Source organism: Homarus americanus, unplaced genomic scaffold (assembly GCF_018991925.1).
Source record: "Homarus americanus isolate GMGI-L3 unplaced genomic scaffold, GMGI_Hamer_2.0 scaffold14655, whole genome shotgun sequence".
NCBI lineage: Eukaryota > Metazoa > Arthropoda > Malacostraca > Decapoda > Nephropidae > Homarus > Homarus americanus.
The window spans coordinates 1014158-1040173 of NW_024743793.1; the positions used below are offsets into that span (position 1 = coordinate 1014158).

A 26016-nucleotide genomic window follows, 5' to 3' on the forward strand; every position below is an offset into this window, starting at 1 on the left:
GTTGAGTCAACATCATCAATTTTGTCGTCGCCCGAGTTATACTGTGTGTGTGGAGGGAGGGGGGAGGGGGTGGATTGGCTGGGCGGGACAACACTTTCTCCCTGTTGTGTTGATTTCGAGGACAAGGGTTCGAGTTGAGGATTCTTGTCTGGTGTATTTTTAGCGTCGTTCTGTGATGTTCGTCATTGTGTTTATGTAAGAAGAATAATATGTCGTGTATATTGTGGTATATAATAATTATATGCATTGTTGTATTAAATGATAATCCATATTATACATTATACAATATGATTTCCGTATATAATGTATTAATGTGTATAAGTAATGTATTCCATCTTATGTCGTGTATGATTTGTATGAATTCATTTTAGCTTTTATTCCTTTTGATGTTGATTTAACGTTTGTAAATTGATTTGGTGATGGAATTAATGGAGTTGACTGACATTCATATTTGACGGAAGATTATCGAACAAGATTACGAACACTTACCTGAGCTGTGTGACCTGAGCTGTGTGACCTGAGCGTGTGACCTGAGCTGTTTGACCTGAGCTGTGTGACCTGACGTAATATTTATATCAACAGGCGGGAAGTACATGATCCTTCACGATGGGTCCCTGCACATCTACCGGGCCGACCCAAGTGACGGCTACAGGAGCTACCGGTGCCGGGCCAACCACACCCTTACTGGGGATATCAGCGAGTCCTCCGCCGGCAGGGTTATTATTACCGGTAAGTGTCCAGTAGGGTTCATCATTAGCTGTATGGTTAGGTTAGTGTTAGGATATGTTAAGTTAAAGTAGGTTAAGATAGTTTGTGTTTGGTTAGGTTAACATAGGGTAGTGTTAGGTTAAGTTATGATAGGATAGATTTGTGTTAGGTTTGGCATTATTCTAAGTTGTTATAACACACACACACACAGATACACACACACACACACACACACACACACAGATACACACACACACACACGCACGCACACTTAAACCCCGAAGGAGGAAGAGGGCAACCCGGAAGACGAGTGTGTGAGTGACGTGTTATTTTTCGTAACCTTAGTGTGAGTGACTGAGTGACGTGTGTTATTTTCCTGACCTTAAGATGAGTGACAAACACGGAACTCCTTGTGTATTGTGGTGACGTGATGATTACGTTAACCTTTAGAGAATGTTAATTTGAATAGGAGTTAACTTAGATAATATTACCACTTACTCAACCCGGATAATAATGGCAATAATAATAACAATGATAATGATGGTAGTCAATACACATAATGTTAACGCTTACTTTACCTGAATAATAATAAATGTTAACTTAGATAATGTTAATAGTAATCAGCTATCATGGGGGATGGTTACAAGTGGATTCAGAAAGAGTGGTTAATGTTAATTTTGCCGGGCTGTGAGGGGGGGTTAATATTATCACCTGGATGTACTAATGAACCTCACCTTTTGTTGTGTGTTAATTTTGTCTATCCCCTTTTCCTCTCTTTATTTTCTCTTATCCTTACTCAGTCTCACACACACACACACACACACACACACACACACACACACCTTCCGGCAGAACACATTCCCATCTTTCACTCTTCCCTCCCATTCTCTTCCCCTCCTGTCAGGCCTCATTAAAATCTCAGTGGTTCATTATTACCCGTGTGTACTGCCTGTCACCACACACACACACACACACACCCACACATACCACCCGCCCCCACACACATATACTACCACACCACACACACACACTCACACCACACCACACACCACACACACACACACACACACTTACACACACACACACACACACACACACACACACACACACACACACACACACACACACACACACACACACACCCTACACACATATACTACCCACACACACACAACACACACACTACCACACCACACACACACACACTTCCACATCACACACACACACACACAGGCAAAGGGAATATTAATGTCGATCTAGTTAAAAAAAAGTAAAATCCCTAGAGAGAGAGAGAGAGAGAGAGAGAGAGAGAGAAATTAATAAGATTCCTTTTGTATCATAGTAATCCAATTTAAAAACCGTCCCCCCGTAAAAACCAAATTGATAATTGGTTTGGTAAATTTATATATATATATTTTTTTAATCATAGTTCTGATAATATAAATTGGAACCAAAATGGAGTCTGGGAGTTTTATTATCAGCGAGGAAGTTATTTTTATTGATAGGAATTTACATTAAACTTTGGTATTACTTTTGTGTAGTTTGTAATTTGATGTTGTGTGTGTGATGTATGTACTGTAGTTGTATAATGAGTTGTATTATTATTTTGTAGTGTAATGAAGGGAGAAATACAGTCCTGGTGTTTGTGGTTAATTTTTGTTTTTGTTATTTTGTTTGTAGATGTTGTTATTGTTATTATTATTAGTATTACTTTTATTAGTGCTGTTATTGTTATTATTACTATTATTACTTTTTATTGTTATTATTATTATTACTTTTATTATTGTTATTATTATTTTATTACTATTATCTCTATTATTATTTTTATTATGTTCTGAAACAGTTTAGTCTTTTATTCGTGTTTCGTCTCAATTATTCCTTTATCGCTTCGTCTTCTTCCTCTTTCTATTTGTTTTATTGGAGGGTTTTACTTATTCTCCTTTTCATCTTATCGTGTTTTATCTCTCTTGTTATTCTTTTATTACTTTTCCTATTTCTCGGTGTTCATTTATTCGGAGTCCATTGGTTTTGCATTGTACTTTCTCTCACTTTCTCTTGTTTACTTTCTCTTGTTTACGTTCTCTTGTTTTCGTTCTATTGTTTACGTTAACTTTTTTACTTTCCCTTCCTTACTTTCTCTTGTTTACGTTCTCGTGTGTTCTGAAAGGTGGTGTATTGACAGCTGTTATACTGACAGCTGGTATTCTGACAGCTGTTATACTGACAGCTGGTGTTCTGACAGCTGCTATACTGACAGCTGGTGTTCTGACAGCTGTTATACTGACAGCTGGTGTTCTGACAGCTGGTATACTGACAGCTGGTGTTCTCCTTCAGAGCCTCATGGTAACGTGGCGCCCAGACTCAGTGTGGACAAGAGGGTGACGGTGACGGTGAAGGCGGGGGAGTGGGCGGTGCTTCCTTGTGCCGCCCAGAGCCACCCCACGCCCACCTACAGGTCAGTACCACGCCCATTTACAATTCTTCAATGATTCCCATATTCTGTTACCACTTAAGAATCACTAAAATGTTCACTTACAAATTTTCACAGGTTATAAGTAAATCATATACTGTATATTCACTTACAATACTTAGACCCCCACTTATGTATCCCACTTATAAGGTTTTGTGATTTTTTTCTAGGTGGGTGCGGCTGGGTGAGGGCGTGATGGCGGGCGTGGTGGGCGGGTCTTCACGGTACAGTCAGGTGGGCGGCCTCCTGGTGATGACGGCTGTGGGCGTGGCTGACCAGGGCCGCTACATGTGCTTCGTCAACAACAGTGTTGGTCATGAGACTGTTGAGGCTTCACTCAAAGTCACTGGTGAGTGTGTGTGTGTGTGTGCAGTGTGTGTGTACAGTGTGTGTGTGTTACTGTGCGTGTGTGTGTGTGTGTGCAGTATACACGCATACTTATATTCCCACAAGTACATACATTTTAGTATCAACAAAGCGGGAAATTACCTCGCATGTCCCACCTCCTCCTTCCTCTTCCCTCTCCCCTCTCCCCTCTCCCCTCCCCCTCCTCCCTCCTCCCCACCTTCCCCACCACCACCACCACCCACCACCCCAGGTCAATCATTTTAGTAGTGTCGTAAAGTGTTAAGTGTGGCGGTAAAGACACTTGGTACACCACCGTCACAGACACCACAACACCCTACCCCCAGCCCCTTGGTGAGGCGAGTGGGTGTTTGTGATAGATTAAATGTGAGGTTAAGGGTGTGTTTCTGTGTCGTGTTGTGTATTTGCCCATGTCCACCCTGTGTCCCCCTTATTACATGTCCTGTTGTTCTTTTACACATCAATCACGTTTCACCCCGTCGAGTTTCACCCCGTCTAGTCTTATCATAGTTAAATCGTCATACTAAATCCCTTGAGTACAATACACTCGCCCTTGAGTACAATACACTCGTAATCAAGTATTAAATCCCCTGCTTTTCAAGACAGCTCTTACAATACCTGATAGAAATATTATCCTCAAATATTACTAATAACACCTAAAAATAACTGATATTAAGAAAAAAAGAACATAATACCTTAAAAAATAATTAATAATACCTTTGAAAATAACTAATTACCTAAAAAAAATAATAATACCTTTGAAAACTAATTACCTAAACAAAACTCTCCAAAAATAACGAATATTACCTAAAAAAATACATATTACCTCAAATAATCACCAAACACCTTGCCGAAAATAACACAGGTACAATAAATTAATACACACCTGGTCTAGAGGGTCCAGGAATAACACCCGCTCGCTCCACCTCCATAACAACACCGTAATGCCATTTTTTGCCTCTCGAAATAACATGAATGCCAAAATAACATCTGTTCGGACCTCTTCCTCCCCTTCCACCTCCCTCCTTCCTCCTCCCCCCTCTTTCCCCTTTCCCCCTCCTTCCTCTTCCCCCCTTTCCCCCTCCTTCCTCCTGCCCCCTCCACCCATCCACGAATCGACTCAAAAATAACACGGGCTCAAAATAAAAGACAAAACGGACTCAAAATAACAAGAGGAGCTTAAATGGTGGTCATGGAAAATACTGTGTGTGTGTGTGTGTGTGTGTGTGTGTGTGTGTGTGTGTGTGTAAAAGTTGATGACGACGTCCACTTATCCGAGTTAATTTTAGGTGTAATGCTTCGGGAAGTTGAAAACAAAAGACGATCTACTTAAAAAAATATAAACAACTCTCAACCTCTATTATAGCAACATCTAACAAAATCACACGTACACACACACACACACACACACACACACACACACACACACACACACAGTCCACCATAACAACAGGTCAATTTAGTGTTTGAAAACCGTCCCGAAAATTTACGAGGAACTTAAAGCCGGCCGTATGACCTTTTATCCCGTGACCTTGACCTTTGACCTTTGTTTTACTACGTCTAAAGATAAAAAGTGTGTGTGTGGGGGGGTCTAGGAATAGCTCTGGTAATCACGAAGTTTGAAGACGTTGGGTTAAGTCGTTTAGTAGTTAAGAGTGGTGATCTCTCTCTCTCTCTCTCTCTCTCTCTCTCTCTCTCTCTCTCTCATTATAAATGTGTGTGTGTGTGTTCTCGTTCCTGTGTGCGTGTTAGTTATGTGTGTATTTGTGTGTGTGGGGGGGGGTTATATGTCCTTAATCCTGTTTGTGTGTGTATTTGTGTATGTTTGTGTATTTGTATGTATGTATAATGTATGCATGTGTGTGTGTGTATGTATGTGACCATTATATCTTTACATTATCCATCCCGCCCTACTCATTACATACCCGTGTCCTAACTGTTACTCGTGCGTGTCCCAACAGAGCCCCTGAATGTCCACGTGTCCCCCCGACGGCTGGTGGTGGACATGGGTAAGACGGCAGAGTTCAGGTGTGTGGTACAGGGACACCCCGTCACCTCGGTCACCTGGCTCAGGAACGGCAAATCTCTACCCCCGGACGGCAGGTAAGTTTGGGGGGGGGTAGGGGAGGTGGGGGGGGGGGAGGTGAAGGTTGGTGGAGAGGGAGGAATAGGGAGAGGGGAGGTAGGGGAGGTGTTTTGAGAGGAAGGGCGTAGGGTAGAAAGATGAATAGGGGAGAAGGAAGGTAGGGGGGTGAGGAATAAGAAAGATGGGGTAGGTTGTAGAAAGAGAGGTGGAGTAAAGGAGAGGAAGAGGATAGGTATGGAAAGAGGGGGGTGGTCTTGGTGGGACAGGGAGGGTAGAAGGATGTGTGTTTCTCCCTCATTATGACGTCAGCGGTGTGGGATCTCCTGACAGCACTAAACTCCTCGCTTTCACAGTGATCGCCAAAATAATCTCACTCAATAATAATTGTGTCATCTCTTCTGACTTCACAAGCCCTGCCCTTCACTTTGGCGACGTCACAAGCCCCGCTCCTTCACTCTATGACGTCACAAGCCCCCGCCCTTCACTTATGACGTCACAAATGCTCCCGCTCCTTCACTTATGACGTCACAACTGGCCCTGCCCTTCACTTATGACGTCAGCCAACAAGCCCGCCCTTCACTTATGACGTCAAAACAAGCCCCGCCCTTCACTTATGACGTCAAACAAGCTCCCTGCTCTTTCACTTATGACGTCAAAATGCTTCCCGCCCTTCACTTATGACGTCACAACAAGCCCCGCCCTTCATTTATGACGTCACAGCTAGCCCCGCCCTTCACTTATTACTTCAATAATTGTGCTGCAGGTTCGTGACGTCACCGCGGGAGCTGCTGACGGTGTCGAAGGTGGGGAAGGAGGACCGGGCCATGTACCAGTGTGTGGTGTCCGCCAGGCACTACAACGTCCAGGCCGCCGCTCATCTCGCCCTCGGAGGTAAGTGGAGAGAGAGAGAGAGAGAGAGAGAGAGGAAAGCATTAGGGAGTGAATGGGGAGATGGGAGAGTGAGTGGGGAGAAGATAGGAGAGTGAGTGGGGAGAAGGTGGAAGAGTGAGTGGGGAGGATGAAGAGTGAATGGGGAGGTAGGAGAATAAGTGGGGAGGTGGGAGAGTGAGTGGGGGAGAAGATGGGAGAGTGAATGGGGAGTGGGATAGTGAGAGGCATAACACTATAATCACCAGCCGAGAAAATGTAAACAGGGACTAATGAAAACTGTGTGTGTGTGTGTGTTTGTTTGTTTGTGTTTGTATGTGTGTGTGGAGAGAGAGAGAGGAGGGGGGGGAAGATTATGAAAGCGGGAGTGAGGAACAGACGAAAGGAAGATGAGGAGGATGGAAAAGGAGATGGAGAGAGAGCAATAGGGGAGGGAGAATGGAGAAAGGGAGGAGGAAGAAGAAGAGAGAGAGAGAGGGAAAGGAGAGTTATGTAGAGAAGGGAGGAGAGAGAGAGAGAGAGGGAGAGGAGGACGTAGGAAAAGACATAGAAGCAGTATTTATGGTGAGAGGGGAGAGACGGTGTGAGGGAGAGAGAGACAGAGACAAAATAAAAGAAAAACGGAGGAGAGAAACGAAAAAGAATTGTTTTAATGTTGTAGAGAAGAGGGATGGAAGGAGAAGGTAGAGAAAAATGAGAGAGAGGGGAGGAAAGGAGAGGAAGAAGAGAAGGAGGAAGAAGAAGAAAGGAAGAACAAGAAGGGGAAGAGATAGTTTTAGTAATTATGCAGACGAGGGGAGGGAGAGGGGAAGGGAAGGTGAGAGGGAGGAGTGGAAGGAAGAGAAGAGAAGTAGGAGTCATGCAAGGAAGAAAATGGAGGACAAGGAAGGAGGAGGAGTAATGGAAGGAAGGAAGGAGGAGGCGTAGTAACGTGACCTACAAATATTATGGGGTTGACAATTAGCCTAACGAGTGGTGGTAGACGTGTTGTGGTAGTGGTGGTAGACGTATTGTGGTAGTAGACGTGTTGTGGTAGTAGTGGTGGTAGACGTGTTGTGGTAGTAGTGGTGGTAGACGTGTTGTGGTAGTAGTGGTGGTAGACGTGTTGTGGTAGTAGTGGTGGTAGACGTTGTGGTAGTGGTGGTGGCAGAATGCTGTGGTAGTGGTAGACTTTGTTGTGGGTAGTAGTGTGGTAGACGTGCTGTGGTAGTGGTGATAGACGTGGTTGTGGTAGTAGTGGTGGTAGACGTGTTGTGGTAGTAGTGGTGGTAGACGTGTTGTGGTAGTGGTGGTAGACGTGTTGTGGTAGTAGTGGTGGTAGACGTGTTGTGGTAGTAGTGGTGGTAGACGTGTTGTGGCGCCTATGAATGAATTTATGCATAGTTGACGAGGTGGCCCAAGACGATGAGTACTTAGAGAGAGAGAGAGAATATGAAGGCCCACTGGTCGTTACCACTATCACACCCACCACCCACCCACCCACCCACACATACTCCACACCACCTAATTCCACCTGAGAGAGAGATACTACCTTGGACTGTGACGTATCAGCCGTGCACCAAAATAACACTAGTCATAATTTGTACGCACACACACACACACATTATCATCATCAATATCATCATTACTATCAATAATATCAATAATGAAGAGATAAGAGAGATTAAGAGACAAGAGAATCCATTGGTCATGGTAGATGGTGTGGGTGTCTGTCTGTCTGTGTAGTTGTATGTATGTATATGTGTGTGTGTGCTATTTGTGTGTGCACATGTGTCGTTACTTCCACTATGTGTACTTCAAAAACACCTAATTGTGTGTACTATTTTATTTATTTATCATTTTCATCATCGTCATCATTATTTTTATCGTCATCATCGCCATCATCATCATCATCACTTCATCCTGGAGCTTCCTGTGAGGCCTATAAACCATTAAAGCAGCTTAGTTATATTCAAGGTGGCGGACCTTTTGTTTGTCAGGGTGGGTGGGGGGGCGGGGGGTACTTGCTATGAAAGACGAGGTGCCTGCGGCCACCCCTCCTCCCACCCCCTTTCCTCTTCTTCCTCCTCCTCCTCCTCCTCCTCCTCTTTCGTCTGTCTGCCACCTCTTCTCCTCCTCCTATCAAGTGTCTCCCGGCATGTCACCCCCGCACCCTCACCAGATCTTTCTCCCCTCACCTCTCACCCTGCTGGCTCACCTCTCACTCCCGCTGGCCCCTCACTAAACATTCTTCCTACCTTCTCTCTACCTCCATCCCCCCACCATTAATCATCATTCTTTTGTTTTTATTCTCTACTCTTCCTCTTCTTCCCCCAACTTCTTTCCTCCCTATCCCACTCCATTTCTCCTTCTCCTACTCCCTTTCTCTCCCACTCCCCCCCCTCTCCCTTCTATACACGTCGACTATGAGTATATTACGAAAATTAGATAAAAAATAAATAAATATCTAAATTAAAGATATAAAAACTATGGACTTTCACTAACTTTCTAATTAATAAACTATCAATTAATATTTTTTTATCCAATTGTGACGTTGATTATTATTATTAAGCGTCGTAAAAAAATGGAGAAAATTGGTTGGTGAATTTAGCGGTGTAGCGGCGTGATTCACCTAGTAACCATCGACCAATCAGATTGTAGGAATGTTTGCTAATGGGATGGTGAGGTAGCCAATGACGGGAGGAGGTTTGTGTTTTTATGCCCACCTCCCCCACCATTATCATCTCACTAAACGTAGTCCCATCTCTGATCATGGCCCCCCCTCTCACTGATCATGGCTCATTTCATTAATCATACCCTCTCACTCACCATGGCCCTTCACTAATCATGGCTCTCACTAATCATGGCCCTCACTAATCACGGCCCCTCACTAATCATGGCCCTCACAAATCACGGCTCCTCACTAATCATGGCCCTCTCCTCCCTGACAGACTCGTCGCCAGAGCTTCACTACAAGTTTCAGGAACAGACGCTACAGCCAGGACCCTCCGTCAGCCTCAAGTGTGTGGCCACCGGTAACCCTCCCCCACAGTTCATCTGGACCCTGGACGGCTTCCCCCTACCTGAGAGTGAGAGGTGAGAGAGAGGGGTGAAGGGTGGGTTGAGGGGAGAGGGTGGGTGGGTGGGAGGGGTTGAAGGGAGAGGGTGGGTGGGTGGGGAGGGTTGACGGAGAAGGTGGTGGGTGGGGTGGGAGGGTTTAGGGGAGAGGAAGAGAGGTACTGTATGGGATGGAGGAGGGAGAGTAGTTTGGGGGAGAAAGGAAGGTAAGGTAAGAGGTCAAATGGGATCCCTGCCCTAAAAACCTAACCTAACCTAATCCCATGTGACCTGACCTGACCTAACCTAACACCCACCAGGTAGTGTTAGGTTGTTTATTGCTTTGGCCATCAGGTGAAATAAGCTGGGGTGCCTAATCTTCAGGTGATGGCGCACATTTATAGCCGCTGGTGTCATAACATTGGATTATGCAACAACCGGGTGACCTGTAGTTTGGAGTCACTTGTTTTGTACGTGAGTGTTTGTGAGAGAGAGGAGAGTATGTGGGAGAGAAGGTAAGAGAACGAGGAAATAAAAGAGAGAGAGAGAGAATCACCAATAGTCACCTTCAGAATTAAAAAAAAAGGAAAACAAAATAAATTGATGTTTGTTTTTCTGTACATGACAACATTTCCTCTCCCACTCTCCCTCCCCCTACAACAACACCTGCCCTGGGAGAGTGTACCCGCCCCTGTCTCTCATCACTCTCTCTCGGGACTCTCCCTGCCCGTGTCCTGCCGTGTCTTGTCTGCCTGGGAGAGTGAGGGAGAGGTGAGAGTAGCTGGCTGTCACTGATTTGTGATTTTATATATATATATTTTTTTATCATTTTTTTCGTGTTTGGTTAGGTAGTGATTTTTTTTCTCTCTCTCTCTCTCTCTCTCTCTCTCTTTTCTCTTCTCTTCCTCCCTGTATCCAACTAATCTCCCCATAACTTACCTCTCTCTTCACTCCAAACGGCCTCTAGTTGGTCAAGATATCTCTCCCCCTCACCTCTTCTCCCCACACCCCACTCTCATTACCCCCGTCCCCACCATCTCATCACTCCCCTTCGTCTCCCCACCATCTCATCACCCCCTTCTTCTCCCCACCATCTCATCACCCCTCGTCTCCCCACCATCTCATCACCCCCTCGTCCCCACCATCTCATCACTCCCCTTCGTCTCCCCACCATCTCATCACCCCCTTCTTCTTCCCCTTCTACAGGTTCCTGGTGGGTCAATACGTAACAGTACATGATGACGTCATCTCCCACGTGAACATCACCAACGTGAGGGTGGAGGACGGTGGGGAGTACACCTGCAGCGCCTCCAACACCGTGGGCGCCGTCACTCACTCCGCCAAGGTGAACGTCTACGGCCTCCCCTACATCCGGCCCATGAGGCGGGTCTCGGCCGTGGCGGGGTCCGGCTTACGGATTAAGTGTCCCGTGGCTGGCTATCCTATCGATAAGATCATTTGGGAGAAGGGTAAGTACCTCTTCTACTTCCTTATTTACCTCGTAGACAAGGGTAAGTACCTCTTCTACTTCCTTACTTAACTCTTAGGCAAGTTCATGGTGAAGAGGGTAAGTACCTCTTCTACTTCCTTATTTACCTCGTAGACAAGGGTAAGTACTTCTTCTACTTCCTTACTTAACTCTTAGGCAAGTTCATGGTGAAGAGGGTAAGTACCTCTTCTACTTCCTTATTTACCTCGTAGACAAGCTTATTTAGAGAAGGGTAAGTGCCTCTTCTACTTCCTTATTTACCTCGTAGACAAGCTTATTTAGAGAAGGGTAAGTACTTCTTCTACTTCCTTACCTCGTAGACAAGACCATCTGGGTGTAGCGTAAGTACCTCTTCTGTTATGTTTGTCTGACCTGTGTTAACCCACCTGTCTTGCCCCCTCGACAACCTACTGCATATAACTTCCCTTGGGATCATTATATAAACACGTAACTTCACCTCCTGTCAAAAGATCACACACACACACACACACACACACACACACACACACACAGCTTCACCAACCAAACGATCGCTCGCCTTTAGACAGCACTGGAGATCAATTTACGGTAGAAGCATAAGCACACACCTTAATTGGGTACCATACACGTCCCATTTAACCAACCAGGCCGATAAGATGGTGCCGAATATGATCCACTAGACTAAATCCATCTCTGAGGCGGCCTAGAATACCCCGACTTCTGGGATTTGAGTTGAGACAAAATTCCCATTTCAATTTTAAGTCATGTGATTTTATTATTATTGTTATTATTATTATTATTATTATTATTATTATTATTATTATTATTATTATTATTATTTTAATGAGTGGTTTAATTACTTGTGAAATGATTGATTTTTTTTAATTGGTTAAATTAGTTCGTATTTTCGGGAAGCCGCATTAAGGAACGTTTTTAATGGCGTACTGTGGATATTAATGATTAATAAAAACAATAAGGAAAAGAATGAGAAAGGGGAAGGAGAAATGAAAATAAACATAGGAATAAGTGAGGTTGTGAGAAAAAACGAGAGAGAGAGAGAGTAGCAGTCTCAATAAGTAACTAATCCAATTAATTAGCGGAAATAGAGTGAGCGTGCCGCGTAAAAATTAAAGTTATGAATATTCCAGGACTCCCTTGACGCCGTATTCTCCGCTCTGAAAACTTAACGAGGGCGCTGCTGCTGCTGTTGTGTTTGTTGAAATACGGGGGAACGAATGCTTTTATATCTTCATCAACAAAGCGACACTGGTAACTTATGGTAGTGATGTTCTTTTGTTTTTTTTAATCCGAGAAAGAAATTCCTTTCATATCCGCATTAGCCGCTGGAAACAGGAAGCTTATGAAAACGATAGCCATTTGTTTTTGAATAAGGGATAGAAACTTATTCAAATCCGCATTAGCAACTGAAGAACAACAAACATAAGGCGATGATGTTCATTTGTTTGATAAGAGAAAGAATACACGCATTCATCAATTACAATCTAACACTAATATACCTGCGTAAGATAATAAATTGATAAAACAGAGCCCAGCAGAGGAAACTATGAAGCTGAAACTCTTTTGTTGGTCTAGAGAAGAATTTTGTTTTCGTCCGTTCATAATCCCAGGCAGAGAAGAAAGAGGTTGATGCTCTTTTGTTAATAAGAGAATGGAATCCCCTTATAACCCCGTACATATTACCAAGGCTCACGTAACGTTTGACGGCCATGGCTCTCACTCTTATTAAGGAAAGTTTAAAAAATATATATATATTACTTTTACACCATTATTTATAGAATTATATTTTGTGAAAGTGGATGACGGTTACTTTCTCGATTGTAAATAATAATGGTTTAAAAATATAGTATTCGATCGAGTCTCTCTCTCTCTCTCTCTCTCTCTCTCTCTCTCTCTCTCTTTCTCTGTACAGTATGTGTAAGTATTTGTGTGTGTGTGTACAAAATATGTTTGTAAATATATAATATACTGTATAAATGTATGTATATGCGAGTATTCATATCAGTATATACTGTATATATCGGTATACAGTATGTATGTCTGTGATTAAATATGGAGACGTTGGCCAGATTGTCAGCACCCAAGTGAAGTGTTAAATTTTAATGACGAGCAGCAGACTAGATTAGTGGCGTACGGTGTAGCCTTAATGGTGCAGTGACTAGGGGGTGGTGGTGTACGGTGTAGTCTTAATGGTGCAGGGACTAGGTTTAGTGGCTTACGGTGTAGCCTTAATGGTGCAGTGACTAGGGGGTGGTGGTGTACGGTGTAGTCTTAATGGTGCAGGGACTAGGTTTAGTGGCTTACGGTGTAGTCTTAATGGTGCTGTAAAGTGAACAAGGTGATGTAGTACAGTATGTAGTGCCTTCCCTTGCCGCCAGGAGCTCAAGTGGCGCTGCTTCACACACCTCGTAACTGCTGCTGTTAAGAGTCACCTAATTGGTTGATTTTAGGTTATAACACGTAACTATTGTCCAGGTAATAGATGGTAATTAACACACATACATTCTACCTTAAATAGAAACGTTCACTTAACACCGTTTAGGAGATAAAATGAACGTATGTAGTTAAGGTAGTCTCAGATGTTAATTTTTTGGGGCACCATTGAGAGGGGGCAGTAAGATGCGTTCCCACAAATGCAGTGAAAGGGAGGAAGGAAGGATGGGTGAAAGGGAGGGAGGGAGAGAGGGAAGAATGGGAGAATGGGTTGGGGAAAGGAAGGAGAGGAGGAGGTAGGGAATGGGGATGCACGAAAGGAGAGAGAGGGGAGGGGAAGGAGAGAGAGGAAGGAAGGGAGAGGGAGGGGAAGGAAAAGGAGAGAGGGAGGGGAAGGAAAGGGAAAGAGAGGGGGGGAGGAAAGGGAGAGAGAGAGAAAAAGGAAGGATAGAGAGGGGGGAGGACGGAGAGAGAGGGGGGAAGGAAGGAGGGAGAGAGAGAGACGGGGGTTAAATGAACCGTAGTCACCATTTTTAAGACCGATGACCGTGGGGGCGAGAGCACAGACTCGCTACCGTATATCAGGGCGTAATTTCACCTCGTACTAAGAGGATTGTGTGCGTCAGGCTGGGCTCCCTAATCCTTAAATACCCCTCCTCCTCCTCCTCCTCCTTCTTCTCTTCCTCCTCCTCCTTCTCTTCCTCCTCCTCCTCCTCCTCCTTCTCTTCCTCCTCCTCCTCCTCCTCTTCCTCCTCCTCACATGAAACTTAGGCACCCCATTACCGTTCCACTGCTTCTTTTGTCTGATGATTAAACGCCTTAACGCTAACCTGACCTGACCTACCATAATATAACCTGATCTAATATAATGTGTCCTAACCTGACCTGACCTGACCTACCATAATATAACCTGATCTAATCTAATGTGTCCTAACCCTACCTGACCTGGCCCAACATAAGCTGACCTCTAACGTATCGTAACCCAACCCCCCAGGTAGCGTCAAGGTGGTTTAATCATCGGGTGAAATAAACTGTGGTGTCTAATCTTCCTATGAACCAAACTGTATATAGCAGAGGACAGGGGGAGGGGAGTCAGGGGTGGCGTCCCAGGTTTATGACCCCGGCCCCCTTTCCCCGCTTCCCCCTCCCTCTCAGCACTCCTCAATACCCCCATCCCCGCTTTCTCTCCTTTAATATCCCCCTCCCAACCCCCCTTCCTTCCTCCCCTATCCCCCTCATCCCCTCCTACCTCTGGGATAATTATCTTTACTTTCTTGTGTTTTTCATTCTGTTGTTTTGGTGTTTGTTTGTATGTGTTTGTTTGTATGTGTTTGTTTGTTGATGTCCTGACCAAGGTGGAGTTCTGTTACGACTTCTTTTATTTACACACACACCTCTCTCTCTCTCTCTCTCTCTCTCTCCACATACAGTACTCCCACTAGTTATTGGATCTGCGCTTAATCACGCCACTTCGGATAATAGTGCCTGTAGTTTATCGAGACACCGTATAATCGGACCTTCGGATGAGCGAGACACCCGATATTACGGCCTTAGAAAAATCGGAACGAGAAATAATCGGAACATCGGATATTCGGTACTTTGGGGTGACTGAGAATCCGATTTAATACTGACGAACTCTTGTTGATTTAATGTTGGCAGCCCTGGTGTTAGTTGTAATGTTGGCAGCCCTGGTGTTAGTTGTAATGTTGGCAGCCCTGGAGTTGTAATGTTGGCAGCCCTGGTGTTAGTTGTAATGTTGGCAGCCCTGGTGTTAGTTGTAATGTTGGCAGCCCTGGTGTTAGTTGTAATGTTGGCAGCCCTGGTGTTAGTTGTTGTAATGTTGGCAGCCCTGGTGTTAGTTGTAATGTTGGCAGCCCTGGTGTTAGTTGTAATGTTGGCAGCCCTGGTGTTAGTTGTAATGTTGGCAGCCCTGGTATTAGTTGTAATGTTGGCAGCCCTGGTGTTAGTTGTAATGTTGGTAATCCTGGTGTTGTAATGTTGGCAACCCTGAGGCTTATTTGTTATTGACAGTCATTGTTTTCTTTAAACGTAGATAACTGAAATGTCTCGACAACTCTGGGGTCTTAGTTAAGGTTGGCAGCCCTGATTATGCGTTAGTGTTGATAGCCCCCGTTAGTGTTGATAGCCCCCGTTAAGTGTTGGTAGGCCCCGTTAGTGTTGGTAGGCCCCGTTTGTGTTGATAGGCCCCGTTAGTGTTGATAGCCCCCGTTAGTGTTGATAGCCCCGTTAGTGTTGATAGTGTTGTTAGTGTTGGTAGCCCGTTAAGATAGCCCCCGTTATAGCCCCGTTAGTGTTGGTGTTAGTGTTGGTAGCCCCCTAGCCCCGTTAGTGTAGTAGTGTTAGTGTTGTTAGGCCCCGTTAGTGTTGGTAGGTCGTTGGCCAGGCCCCGTTAGTGTTGGTAGGCCCCGTTAGTGTTGGTAGGCCCCCCCTAGGCCCCGTTAGTGTTGTTAGTCCCCCGTTAGTGTTGGTAGGCCCGTTAGTGTTGGTAGGCCCGTTTGTGTTGACAGCCCCCGTTAGTGTTGGTAGGCCCCGTTAGTGTTGGTAGCCCCCTTTGTGTTGACATAGGCTTCGTCATGTATAAATTTCCGTTCGCGTAATGTAGACTCCTGTATTAAATAAGGGTTTCGTAATCGAGTTCTCGTTAATAGAAATAACTCATTATTATTAGTAGTAGTAGTATTAGTAGTAGTATTATTATATCTATCTCCCTACTACTACTACTACTACTACTACTACTACTACTACTACTACTACTACTACTACTACTACTACTACTACTACTACTACTACTACTACTACTACTACTACTAATACCATGCATAATACCATGTCTCAACTGCACTCACACACACCACTGTTACTACGTGCAACTCTCCTCCTCTGCCCCCCTCACCGCTCTCACTCTCCTCTACTGCTCTCTCACTTCCATACTCCCCTGTTACTACGTGCAACTCCTTCTCCCCCCCACTCTCTTTCTCTTTCCCCGCCACTCTCACTCCCCTCTCCCACCACTCACTGACGCTCTCCCTGTCTCTCCCCAGGTCTCTCTCACCTTCCCTCTCCCTAGGTCTCCTCTACCCCTTCCTCTCCCCACCTATCTCTCTCTTGCCTTCCCCTCCTCACCTCTTGTTTCCTCTCTCCCTCCCTCTTCCCCACCCCTTCCCCCTTCCTCATCACAGGTTCTTATCACTCTCCTCCCCGTCATCCCAATTATTCACCCTCCTTCTCCTCCCCATCACCCCCTCCCCATTATCCACACCCCAGACACAATAAATTTCTACCACTGAACAAGGATGTGCCATTTTGACGCTAAATTATCTTTACTCGCCGACCTCAGCTCAGGTCACAGGGTGAACACAGAGTTTGGAGGGATGCAGCGTTGTGTGGGAACAGTATTAGCACAGGGAGTGGGAACAGTATTAGCACAGGGAGTGGGAACAGTATTGTGGGAACAGTGGGAACAGTATTAGCACAGGGAGGGAACAGTATTAGCACAGGAACAGTATTAGCACAGGAGGAACAGTATTAGCACAGTTGGGAACAGTATTAGCACACAGTGGGAACAGTATTAGCACAGGAGTGGGAACAGTATTAGCACAGGGAGTGGGAACACAGTGGGAACAGTATTAGCACGGAGTGGGAACAGTATTAGCACAGGGAACAGTATTAGCACAGGGGAACAGTATTAGCACAAGGAATGGGAACAGTATTAGCACAGGGAGTGGGAACAGTATTTAGCACAGGAGGAACAGTGGGAACAGTATTACATGGAAACAGTATTAGCACAGGGAGGGAACAGTATTAGCACAAGGGGAACAGTATTAGCACAGGGAGTGGGAACAGTATTAGCACACAGTATTAGCACAGGAGTGGGAACAGTATTAGCACAGGGAGTGGGAACAGTATTAGCACAGGGAGTGGGAACAGTATTAGCACAGGGAGTGGGAACAGTATTAGCACAGGGAGTGGGAACAGTATTAGCACAGGGAGTGAGAACAGTATTAGCACAAGGAGTGGGAACAGTATTAGCACAGGGAGTGGGAACAGTATTAGCACAGGGAGTGGGAACAGTATTAGCACAGGGAGTGGGAACAGTATTAGCACAGGGAGTGGGAACAGTATTAGCACAGGGAGTGGGCTACACACTTGGGCTTCTCAACCTGGATCCCGGGACCCCAGGGGGTGAACCGTTACATTATTTCCCGGGACAGATGCCAAAAAATTCTGAGATTTCCCAGTTTTTGCAAAGAGTATAAGAATGGAGGAAACAGCAGCGGGCCTATTGGCCCATACTGGGCAGCCCCATTTACACCCAACCCCCATCGCTCATATATCCGTCCAACCTATGTTTGAAGCTATCCAGCGTATTAGAGTTAATGATATGTTTGATAACTTGTTGTATCACCTTTGTTTAGCCCTGACTTCCATTTATACACCTCAATCATATCGCCCCTCACTCTACGTCTCTCGAGGGAGTGCAAATTAAGATGCTTTAACCTGTCTGTACTCAAGGTTCCTAATGCCCGGGATTAGTCTTGTCATTGTCCTCTGAATTCTTTCTAGTGATTCTATATCCATTCTGTAATACGGTGACCAGAACTGAACTGCGTAATCCAAGTGAGGTCTCACAAGCCCAAGATATAGTTTTAGGATGACCTCGCTAGTCTTGTAACTAACACTCCTTTGTATAAACCCAAGTACTTTATTAGCCTTGTTTCGAACAGTTACACATTGTTAACTTGGTTTAAGATCCCTACTTATCATTACTCCTAAATCTTTCTCACAGTCGGATTTCTCAATAACATCGTAGTTCACCTGGTATCTGTTTACACCTCCTTGAGCAGACCTAGACTAAGTACTTTACACTTTATCGTATACTTTTCTCAACAGGGGATTTGAGGATTTCAAGATAGAATTGAGATATTTTTATTTATTTTTTACAATTTTCAACTGGGATTATTGCTTCTCTTTTATTACTTTTTCTTTTATTAAAATTAATCCCATTCTTACAATTATTTCCAACTGAAGTTCTTAGTTTCTTACGATTAAAAAAATGTTTCTCACGGATAGACAATTAGCCTGGAATCAGTAGTCAGTCCATTTATCAAACACTCGTTACTACTTGTTGAGGAGGACACTAACAAGAACGTTTAATTGTTATTATTACTGTTGTTGTGTTTCGGTGTTTATAATACGTAACGATAACTTTGAAGATTAAGAAAGATACTGTTTTAGTCTGTATGAAGATGGTGTTTGGGAGTGAATACGGTAATTTATGTAGTTAGTCATTTTAGGATAGAGTCCGTGTGTAAATTGGTATCTAACCCTAACTAAAATTAACCGTAATTAACCTACCTGACCTGACCCTAACAACACCTAACTAAAATTAACCGTAATTAACCTACCTGACCTGACCCTAACAACACCTAACTAAAATTAACATTATTTAACCTATCTAAACCTAACCTAACAATACCTAGTTGATGGTGGCGGCAGCAGCAGCAGTAGTGATGATAGTGGTAGTGGATGGAACTCGGGTCATTAAAATGTTTAGTCCCCTCCCGTCCCCTCCCTATCCCCTCCCCACCACACACTACTACGTCTACCCTCTCCTCTTCTCCCCCTCTGTTGTGTCTCTCAAGGCTGTAAAATATTCCTGACCTGAAAGGGGGAAAAATGAGGGGAGGGGGGGGGGTAGGAAGTCCAGCACGTTATTATTATTACCACAACTACTAGCATATTTACTCCATCCCCTCACCCACCCTCCCCCTCCGACAAGTTAACATATTTTTATAATTTCTAATTCAATTTCAGTGTCTCCAGGTATATAATATGGATCACACCTTTCCTACGATTAATTTGACAGAGAGGAACTTGATTTAGTGATGAGAATTTTTTTTTTTTTTCATCTCGACTTGTAGTTTTGACAGCCATTGGATATTGATAAAGATAACCTCGTAAGTCAATATCCTTGAGAGTTTAGGCATATTTAATGTAGAGATGAGGCGTATAACGAATTAAGGACGTTTTATAATGCAAAGAAACGAAATAATTGAATCGAGAGACTGTTTTTGTGTCAGGGAGATATCTGAGCCTTGATTGGTCGAGAGGGAAGAACCAATCAGGGAACGAGTTCGAGTAACCCAAACGCGGGAGATTTTATTTTTATTTTATTTGTTTATTTTTAAATTGTGGATTTAACTCGAACAAAGTTTACGGGATATATATTTTTATTATTTACAGGGTAAGTTTTAAGGAGAAATGAAGTGAGACTGAAATATTTTAGTGTTTTTTTTTTTAAGAGTTTGTTGGGAATTTTGGAGAGGAAGTTAGAATATAGGAACCAACTGAGGTGTGTTTGTTGTTGCATCCGGAAGAGTAGAGTGAGAGGGAGAAGTAGTGTGTGATTGGAGGATGAGAGGGATGAGTGTGTGATTGGATGAATGAGAGGGATGAGAGAGAGAAGGAGAGTGACATGAGGAAGGGTGTGACCATGAGAGAGAGAGAGAGAGAGGTCAGCTATTATAATTATCGAAGCTTTTTGCTGTGGATATCGTAGCTTTGCCGTCTTTTAGCCCTCGTTCGCTTACCATCCTCTTCATTAGGTAACAACAGAGAAAATAAGGAATGAAATAGAAAGTAATAAAGAAAGTTGGCGAATAGAAGAAATGAGGAGGAATGAAGAAGAGAGAGAGTGGATGAACAACATTAAAAGTATAGAGAAAAATTTAGAAAACATGAAGGCCAGATCGAAAAGAAAATGGAACAAATCTTGTGAAAACTCTAACTAATTAAGAGCTAGTTTGAGGCAGAAAGTTTCGCTCGTTTCATTTTAGTTTGTTCGCCTGTGGTTATTTGTTGCTAGGTGAAGAATATACTCGTGTGTGTGTGTGTGTGTGTGTGTGTGTGTGTGTGTGTGTGTGTGTTCCTTCTCTTTCTCTCTTCCTAACTTCCTCCTCCTCATTCTACTCCTTCTCGCACTGTACATACCATCTCGGCATCTGTCTCACCAGGAACGCGTGGAATGGGTGCCGTTCAGGTGTATTAATGTGCATCATAAATCCGCATTGCGAGAACGAACGCCATGACGAATCCGGATTATAAGACCGAACGCTTGACTGTATTTACATAGGCGTTTGTACTGGAGAGAATTGCTTTAAATATGTAATGAATGTGTATGTGTGTGTGTGTGTGTGTGTGATTGATTAATATTCATGATTATGTAGGTATGATGCTGAGGCTCGTTTTGACGTGTAGGTATGTATGGTGTGACTTAGGAATACGTACATGGATACCAACACACACACACACACACGCCCGCATGCTCTTCTAAACTGCCATCCTCTTCTCTTCCCACCCCTCCCCTCCTTACCCCACCTTCCCCCTCCTTCCCCCTCCTTCCCCTCACCTCTCCTCACCCAGAACATACAACCCTACTCTTATATTGAAAGGTTCCCTCCCATCTTCCTTCATAGCTAAACGTAACCCACCCCATTCTCACCCCCTTACTCACTTTCCCCTCACCTCTCCCCTCCCCTCACCTCTCACTCCCCTCACCTCACCCAGAACATACAACCCTACTCTCATATTGAAGACCTTTCCTTTCAATTTCTATCACACATAAGCTGTCACCAAGTCCAGCATACTCACCACGTCCGGTACAGCTCTCATTCACCACGTCCGGTACAGCTCTCATTCACCAAGTCCGGTACAGCTCTCTCATTCACCAAGTCCGGTACAGCGCTCATTCACCAAGTCCGGTACAGCTCTCATTCACCAAGTCCGGTACAGCGCTCATTCACCAAGTCCGGTACAGCGCTCATTCACCAAGTCCGGTACAGCTCTCATTCACCAAGTCCGGTACAGCGCTCATTCACCAAGTCCGGTACAACTCTCATTCACCAAGTCCGGTCTGATGGGAGGGAAGTTGAATGTGGGAGGGGTGGTGGACACGGAATGGGAAGTGGGAGAGGATGGGAAGACGTGAAAGTGGCAATGGTAGAGGTGGATATGGAAGGGGGGATGGGAGGGGTGATGATGGGAGAGGTGGTGGGCGTGGAAGGGGTAATGGGAGGGATGGGAAGGGAGGTATGGTAGGCATTAATATATGATATGTTATTGACTCAGGGCTTACTGCTGACAGATGCTGACGATACTGACTTGCTGATGGCTATACTGACAGATACTGATGACTAGATGACTGACTGATGCTGACAACTACTGGCAAATGCTGACAGATGCTGACAACTGCTGACGACTGCTAATTACGGATAACTCCCTCTGAGTCGAGCTGAGGGGAAATTAATAACGGGTGAGGGAAAGAATCTGATGACGGGTGAGGGGAAGAAAATCTAATAACGGGTGAGGGAAAGAATCTGATGACGGGTGAGGGGAAGAATCTAATGACGGGTGAGGGGAAGAATCTAATAACGGGTGAGCGAAAGAATCTGATGACGGGTGAGGGGAAGAATCTAATGACGGGTGAGGGGAAGAATCTGATGACGGGTGAGGGGAAGAATCTGATGACGGTAAGGAAGAATCTAATAACGGTGAGGGAAAGAATCTGATGACGGGTGAGGGGAAGAAAATCTAATAACGGTGAGGGAAAGAATCTGATGACGGGTGAGGGGAAGAATCTAATGACGGTGAGGGGAAGAATCTAATAACGGGTGAGGAAGAATCTGTTGACGGGTGAGGGGAAGAATCTAATGACAGGTGAGGGGGACGAATCTGATGACTGGTGAGGGGAAGAAAATCTAATAACGGGTGAGGGAAAGAATCTGATGACGGGTGAGGGGAAGAATCTAATGACGGGTGAGGGGAAAGTAATAACAGGTGAGGGGAAGAATCTAATAACGGGTGAGGGGAAGAAAACTAATGATGGGTGGGGGGAAAAATTTAATGACGGGTGAGGGGAAATTCGGAGTGTGTTGCCTTGATAACCGAACTTCTAAGTGAGGGGAGAGGTACTCAACGAGGGGAAATCAGAGCTTATGGGGAGTAATATTGGATTGTTAGGGAATGAGGGGAATCGCTGGACCAACCGGGGGGGAAGTAAGTACCTAGCCACTGGGAGGGGAGGGATAGTACCTAGCCACTGGGAGGGGAGGGATAGTACCTAGCCACTGTGAGGGGAGGGATAGTACCTAGCCACTGGGAGGGGAGGGGAGGGATAGTACCTAGCTACTGGGAGGGGAGGGAAGCACTCACACTGGGAGGGGAGGGATAGTACCTAGCCACTGTGAGGGGAGGGATAGTACCTAGCCACTGGGAGGGGAGGGGAGGGATAGTACCTAGCTACTGGGAGGGGAGGGAAGTACCTAGTGGACTTTAAGAGGGGAGCGAGGGAAAATAACGGACTTTGGAAGGAAATACCGGACTTTGGAGGAGTATGAGGGGAAATACCAGACTTATAATGACCATAGGATGAGACAGGTATAAACACACACCTGACAATGAGAACAAGGAGACAGGTGTGTAATTATCTGTTGATTAATGTCATCTACACCTGTCATGTCTACTAAAAAGATACGTGTGTGTGTTGTCGCATGTCCGTGTGTGTGTGCGTGTGTCTACGTGTGCCTTGTTGACTTGTTTACGTTACCTGTTTCCCATTGATTTGTTTACATTACTTGTTTTCTTGTTTTTCATTTTAGCCTGTGATCTTTTGTTTACTTGTTTTCTTGTTTATTTTACTCAGATCTTGTTTACATGTTTTCTTTTGTTTACGTTACCTGTTTCCCATTGATTTGTTTACATTACTTGTTTTCTTGTTTACATAACCTCTTTACACGCCACTATACCCAGCTCTTATTGGGTAATGTGTACAGTAGCACCTGGACCTTAGTGTTAATAGCAGCGCACACACACACACACACACACACACACGTCACGGAGATAAGATAACGATTCCTTAACGATAAGTATATACAATTTAGTGTAATTACGGGTTCTATACACGCGATGGACGAGAAATGCATGGAAAGCATTACTATATTCGGGTTATGTAGTAGTGGTGGTTCTTGTTGTTGTTGTTGTTGTTGTGGTTATTAAATTGTATGTAGGTAATATTAATTATTTTTGTGAGTTTTTTAACTGGGAGAGAGAGAGAGAGAGAGAGAGAGAGAGAGAGAGAGAGAGAGAGAGAGAGTTTTAACATTTACAGCAGTCATTACAGCACAGTCATTACAGCACTAAGACAACACCATTACAGCACAGTCATTACAGCAACAAGACAACACCATTACAGCAACAAGACAACACCATTACAGCACAGTCATTACAGCAACAAGACAACACCATTACAGCACAGTCATTACAGCAGCAAGACAACACCATTACAGCACAGTCATTACAGCAACAAGACAACACCATTACAGCACAGTCATTACAGCAACAAGACAACACTATTACAGCACAGTCATTACAGCAACAAGACAACACCATTACAGCACAGTCATTACAGCAACAAGACAACACCATTACAGCACAGTCATTACAGCAACAAGACTTGTCAGGAAGAAGACTGATAATTGAGCCTCTTAACTTTTGTGCTGTTATTAATGACCGTAACCAGCGTCATCATAACACCTGTAATTAGTGACGTAACATACATGCATACATACATACATACATACGTACGTACGTTATTCACTGGCTATGACACACACACATGTACACGGGGCCAGGTCGAGTGTACAGACCTGTATTAATTAAGTTAGCAGCCTCAGATATACACGCTAGCCTTCACCTGTTGATAAAAATGTCAAAGGTGTGTGTGTGTGTGTGTGTGTGTGTGTGTGTGTGTGTGTGTGTGTGTGTGTGTGTGTGTGTGTGTGTGTGTGTGTGTGTGTGTGTGTGTGTGTGTGTGTGTGTGTGTGTGTGTTAATATTGTTGACAGATATATTTATTGTTTATATTTTTCTTCCTCTTTTTCCTCCTCCCGTTTTCTCATCTCCCGACCTCCTTCTTCTTCTTCCTCCTCCTCCTTCTCTCTCCTCTTCCTCCTCCTCCTCCAGCATCTTCCTGAAAATTAATGTCTCATTTTACTAACTTGTGTCTGAACATTTATGTCTCAGTGCTCGTGTGTGTCTCATTCCTTACTTTTTATGTCTCATTTTGTCCTCATCATACTAATATTCTCTCTCTCCTCTCTCTCTCTCTCTCTCTCTCTCTTCATTTTTTCTTATATTTTGTTTACATCTGTGATCTTGGCGTTGAATCGTGGCATTGAGCGTTGAATCTAAATATCACCATTATCATCACCATTACCTAACACCATTATCACCATCATCACTATCACTTCTGCGGCAGCCAATCATAATTCGTGTGTTGTGTGTGATATCACCATAGTACATCACCATTACCAGCATGTAGTTAGTGTGTCACCACCATTTCACCATCATCACTACCATCACCATCATCACCACCATCATCACCATTTTCAGTCTCAAGGGTGGTACTCAAGGCTGGTACTCAAGGGTGGTATACTCAAGGGTCGCACTCAAGGGTGGTAATCTGAAGTGGTACTCTCAGCTGGTACTCAGGGTGGTATTCTCAGATGATACTTGAAAATACCACCCTTGAGGCTTATTTGAGAATACGAATCTTGAGTGCCACTTGAACCCCCCCCCCCACCGGTGAGTGCCATGTGAGGATACAGCGAGTAATTACGTGGGTGCCAGTAACAGCAGAGACCAACTAATTGCTTATTACTGCCACAGAGTTAACAAGATTCTGAAACAATCGTAAGGTCTCTCTCTCTCTCTCTCTACTAAATTAAGGATTAAGCTGATATATTAAGTACAGTTTCTGGGTAGTTTCGACGCCATTTTGAGCGGCAGGTTTGTGTCGGTGGTTTAGGGAGATCCATTGTTGGGTTTTGTTTTTGTGGGATTTAATTGAGTTTTTTTAAGTTGTTAGTTCATGATTATGGAGAGAGAGAGAGAGAGAGAGAGAGAGAGAGAGAGAGAGAGAGAGAGAGAGAGAGAGAGAGAGATTACTGGTATATAAGGAAGACATTATTTGTTTGTGTGTGTTTAACCAAATTAACTAGTGTGACGTCAGGTGTGAACCTTTAAGGTGACCCCAGGTACAATATCTCACCTGGGTTGGTTGGTTGGATATTCACCTCCCCAAGCCAGGTGAATTTTTATACACTGTTTAGGGGTCACCTTAAAGGTTCACTGTTGACGTGACCTAAGTTAATTTGGTTACACACACACACACACACACACACACACACACACACACACACCTCTGTTGACACTATCTTCAGAGGGTGGCCGCCGCTTGCCTACACTACTACAGTTGTTGGTGGAGTGTGCGTGTGTATGTGTACTACTATACTACATAATAATAATAATAATAAAATCGACTCCTACAATTATATTAAGACTACACCACTCATCACTCCACAACAGACAACGTACTCCCACAACAAAATAGACAAACACATTATCTTAATTTAAATTTCCCCGACCCCCTCCCCCTCCTCCCCTTGCCCGGCCTGCTGTACGATGA

General features: G+C 44.3%; 1 protein-coding gene across 8 annotated transcripts in view; it reads left to right on the top strand.

The window, feature by feature from the left end:
- The window catches only part of LOC121877532 (Down syndrome cell adhesion molecule-like protein Dscam2), a 223190-nt gene that overhangs the window by 165712 nt on the left and 31462 nt on the right, over positions 1-26016 (top strand). For all 8 annotated transcript variants that reach the window (XM_042383303.1, XM_042383306.1, XM_042383307.1 and 5 more), the window contains 7 exons: positions 583-729; positions 3043-3163; positions 3349-3527; positions 5506-5647; positions 6394-6521; positions 9449-9593; positions 10761-11023. In XM_042383303.1, the coding sequence (XP_042239237.1) occupies positions 583-729; positions 3043-3163; positions 3349-3527; positions 5506-5647; positions 6394-6521; positions 9449-9593; positions 10761-11023 (1125 nt within the window). The remainder of the gene's footprint in view (positions 1-582; positions 730-3042; positions 3164-3348; positions 3528-5505; positions 5648-6393; positions 6522-9448; positions 9594-10760; positions 11024-26016) is intronic.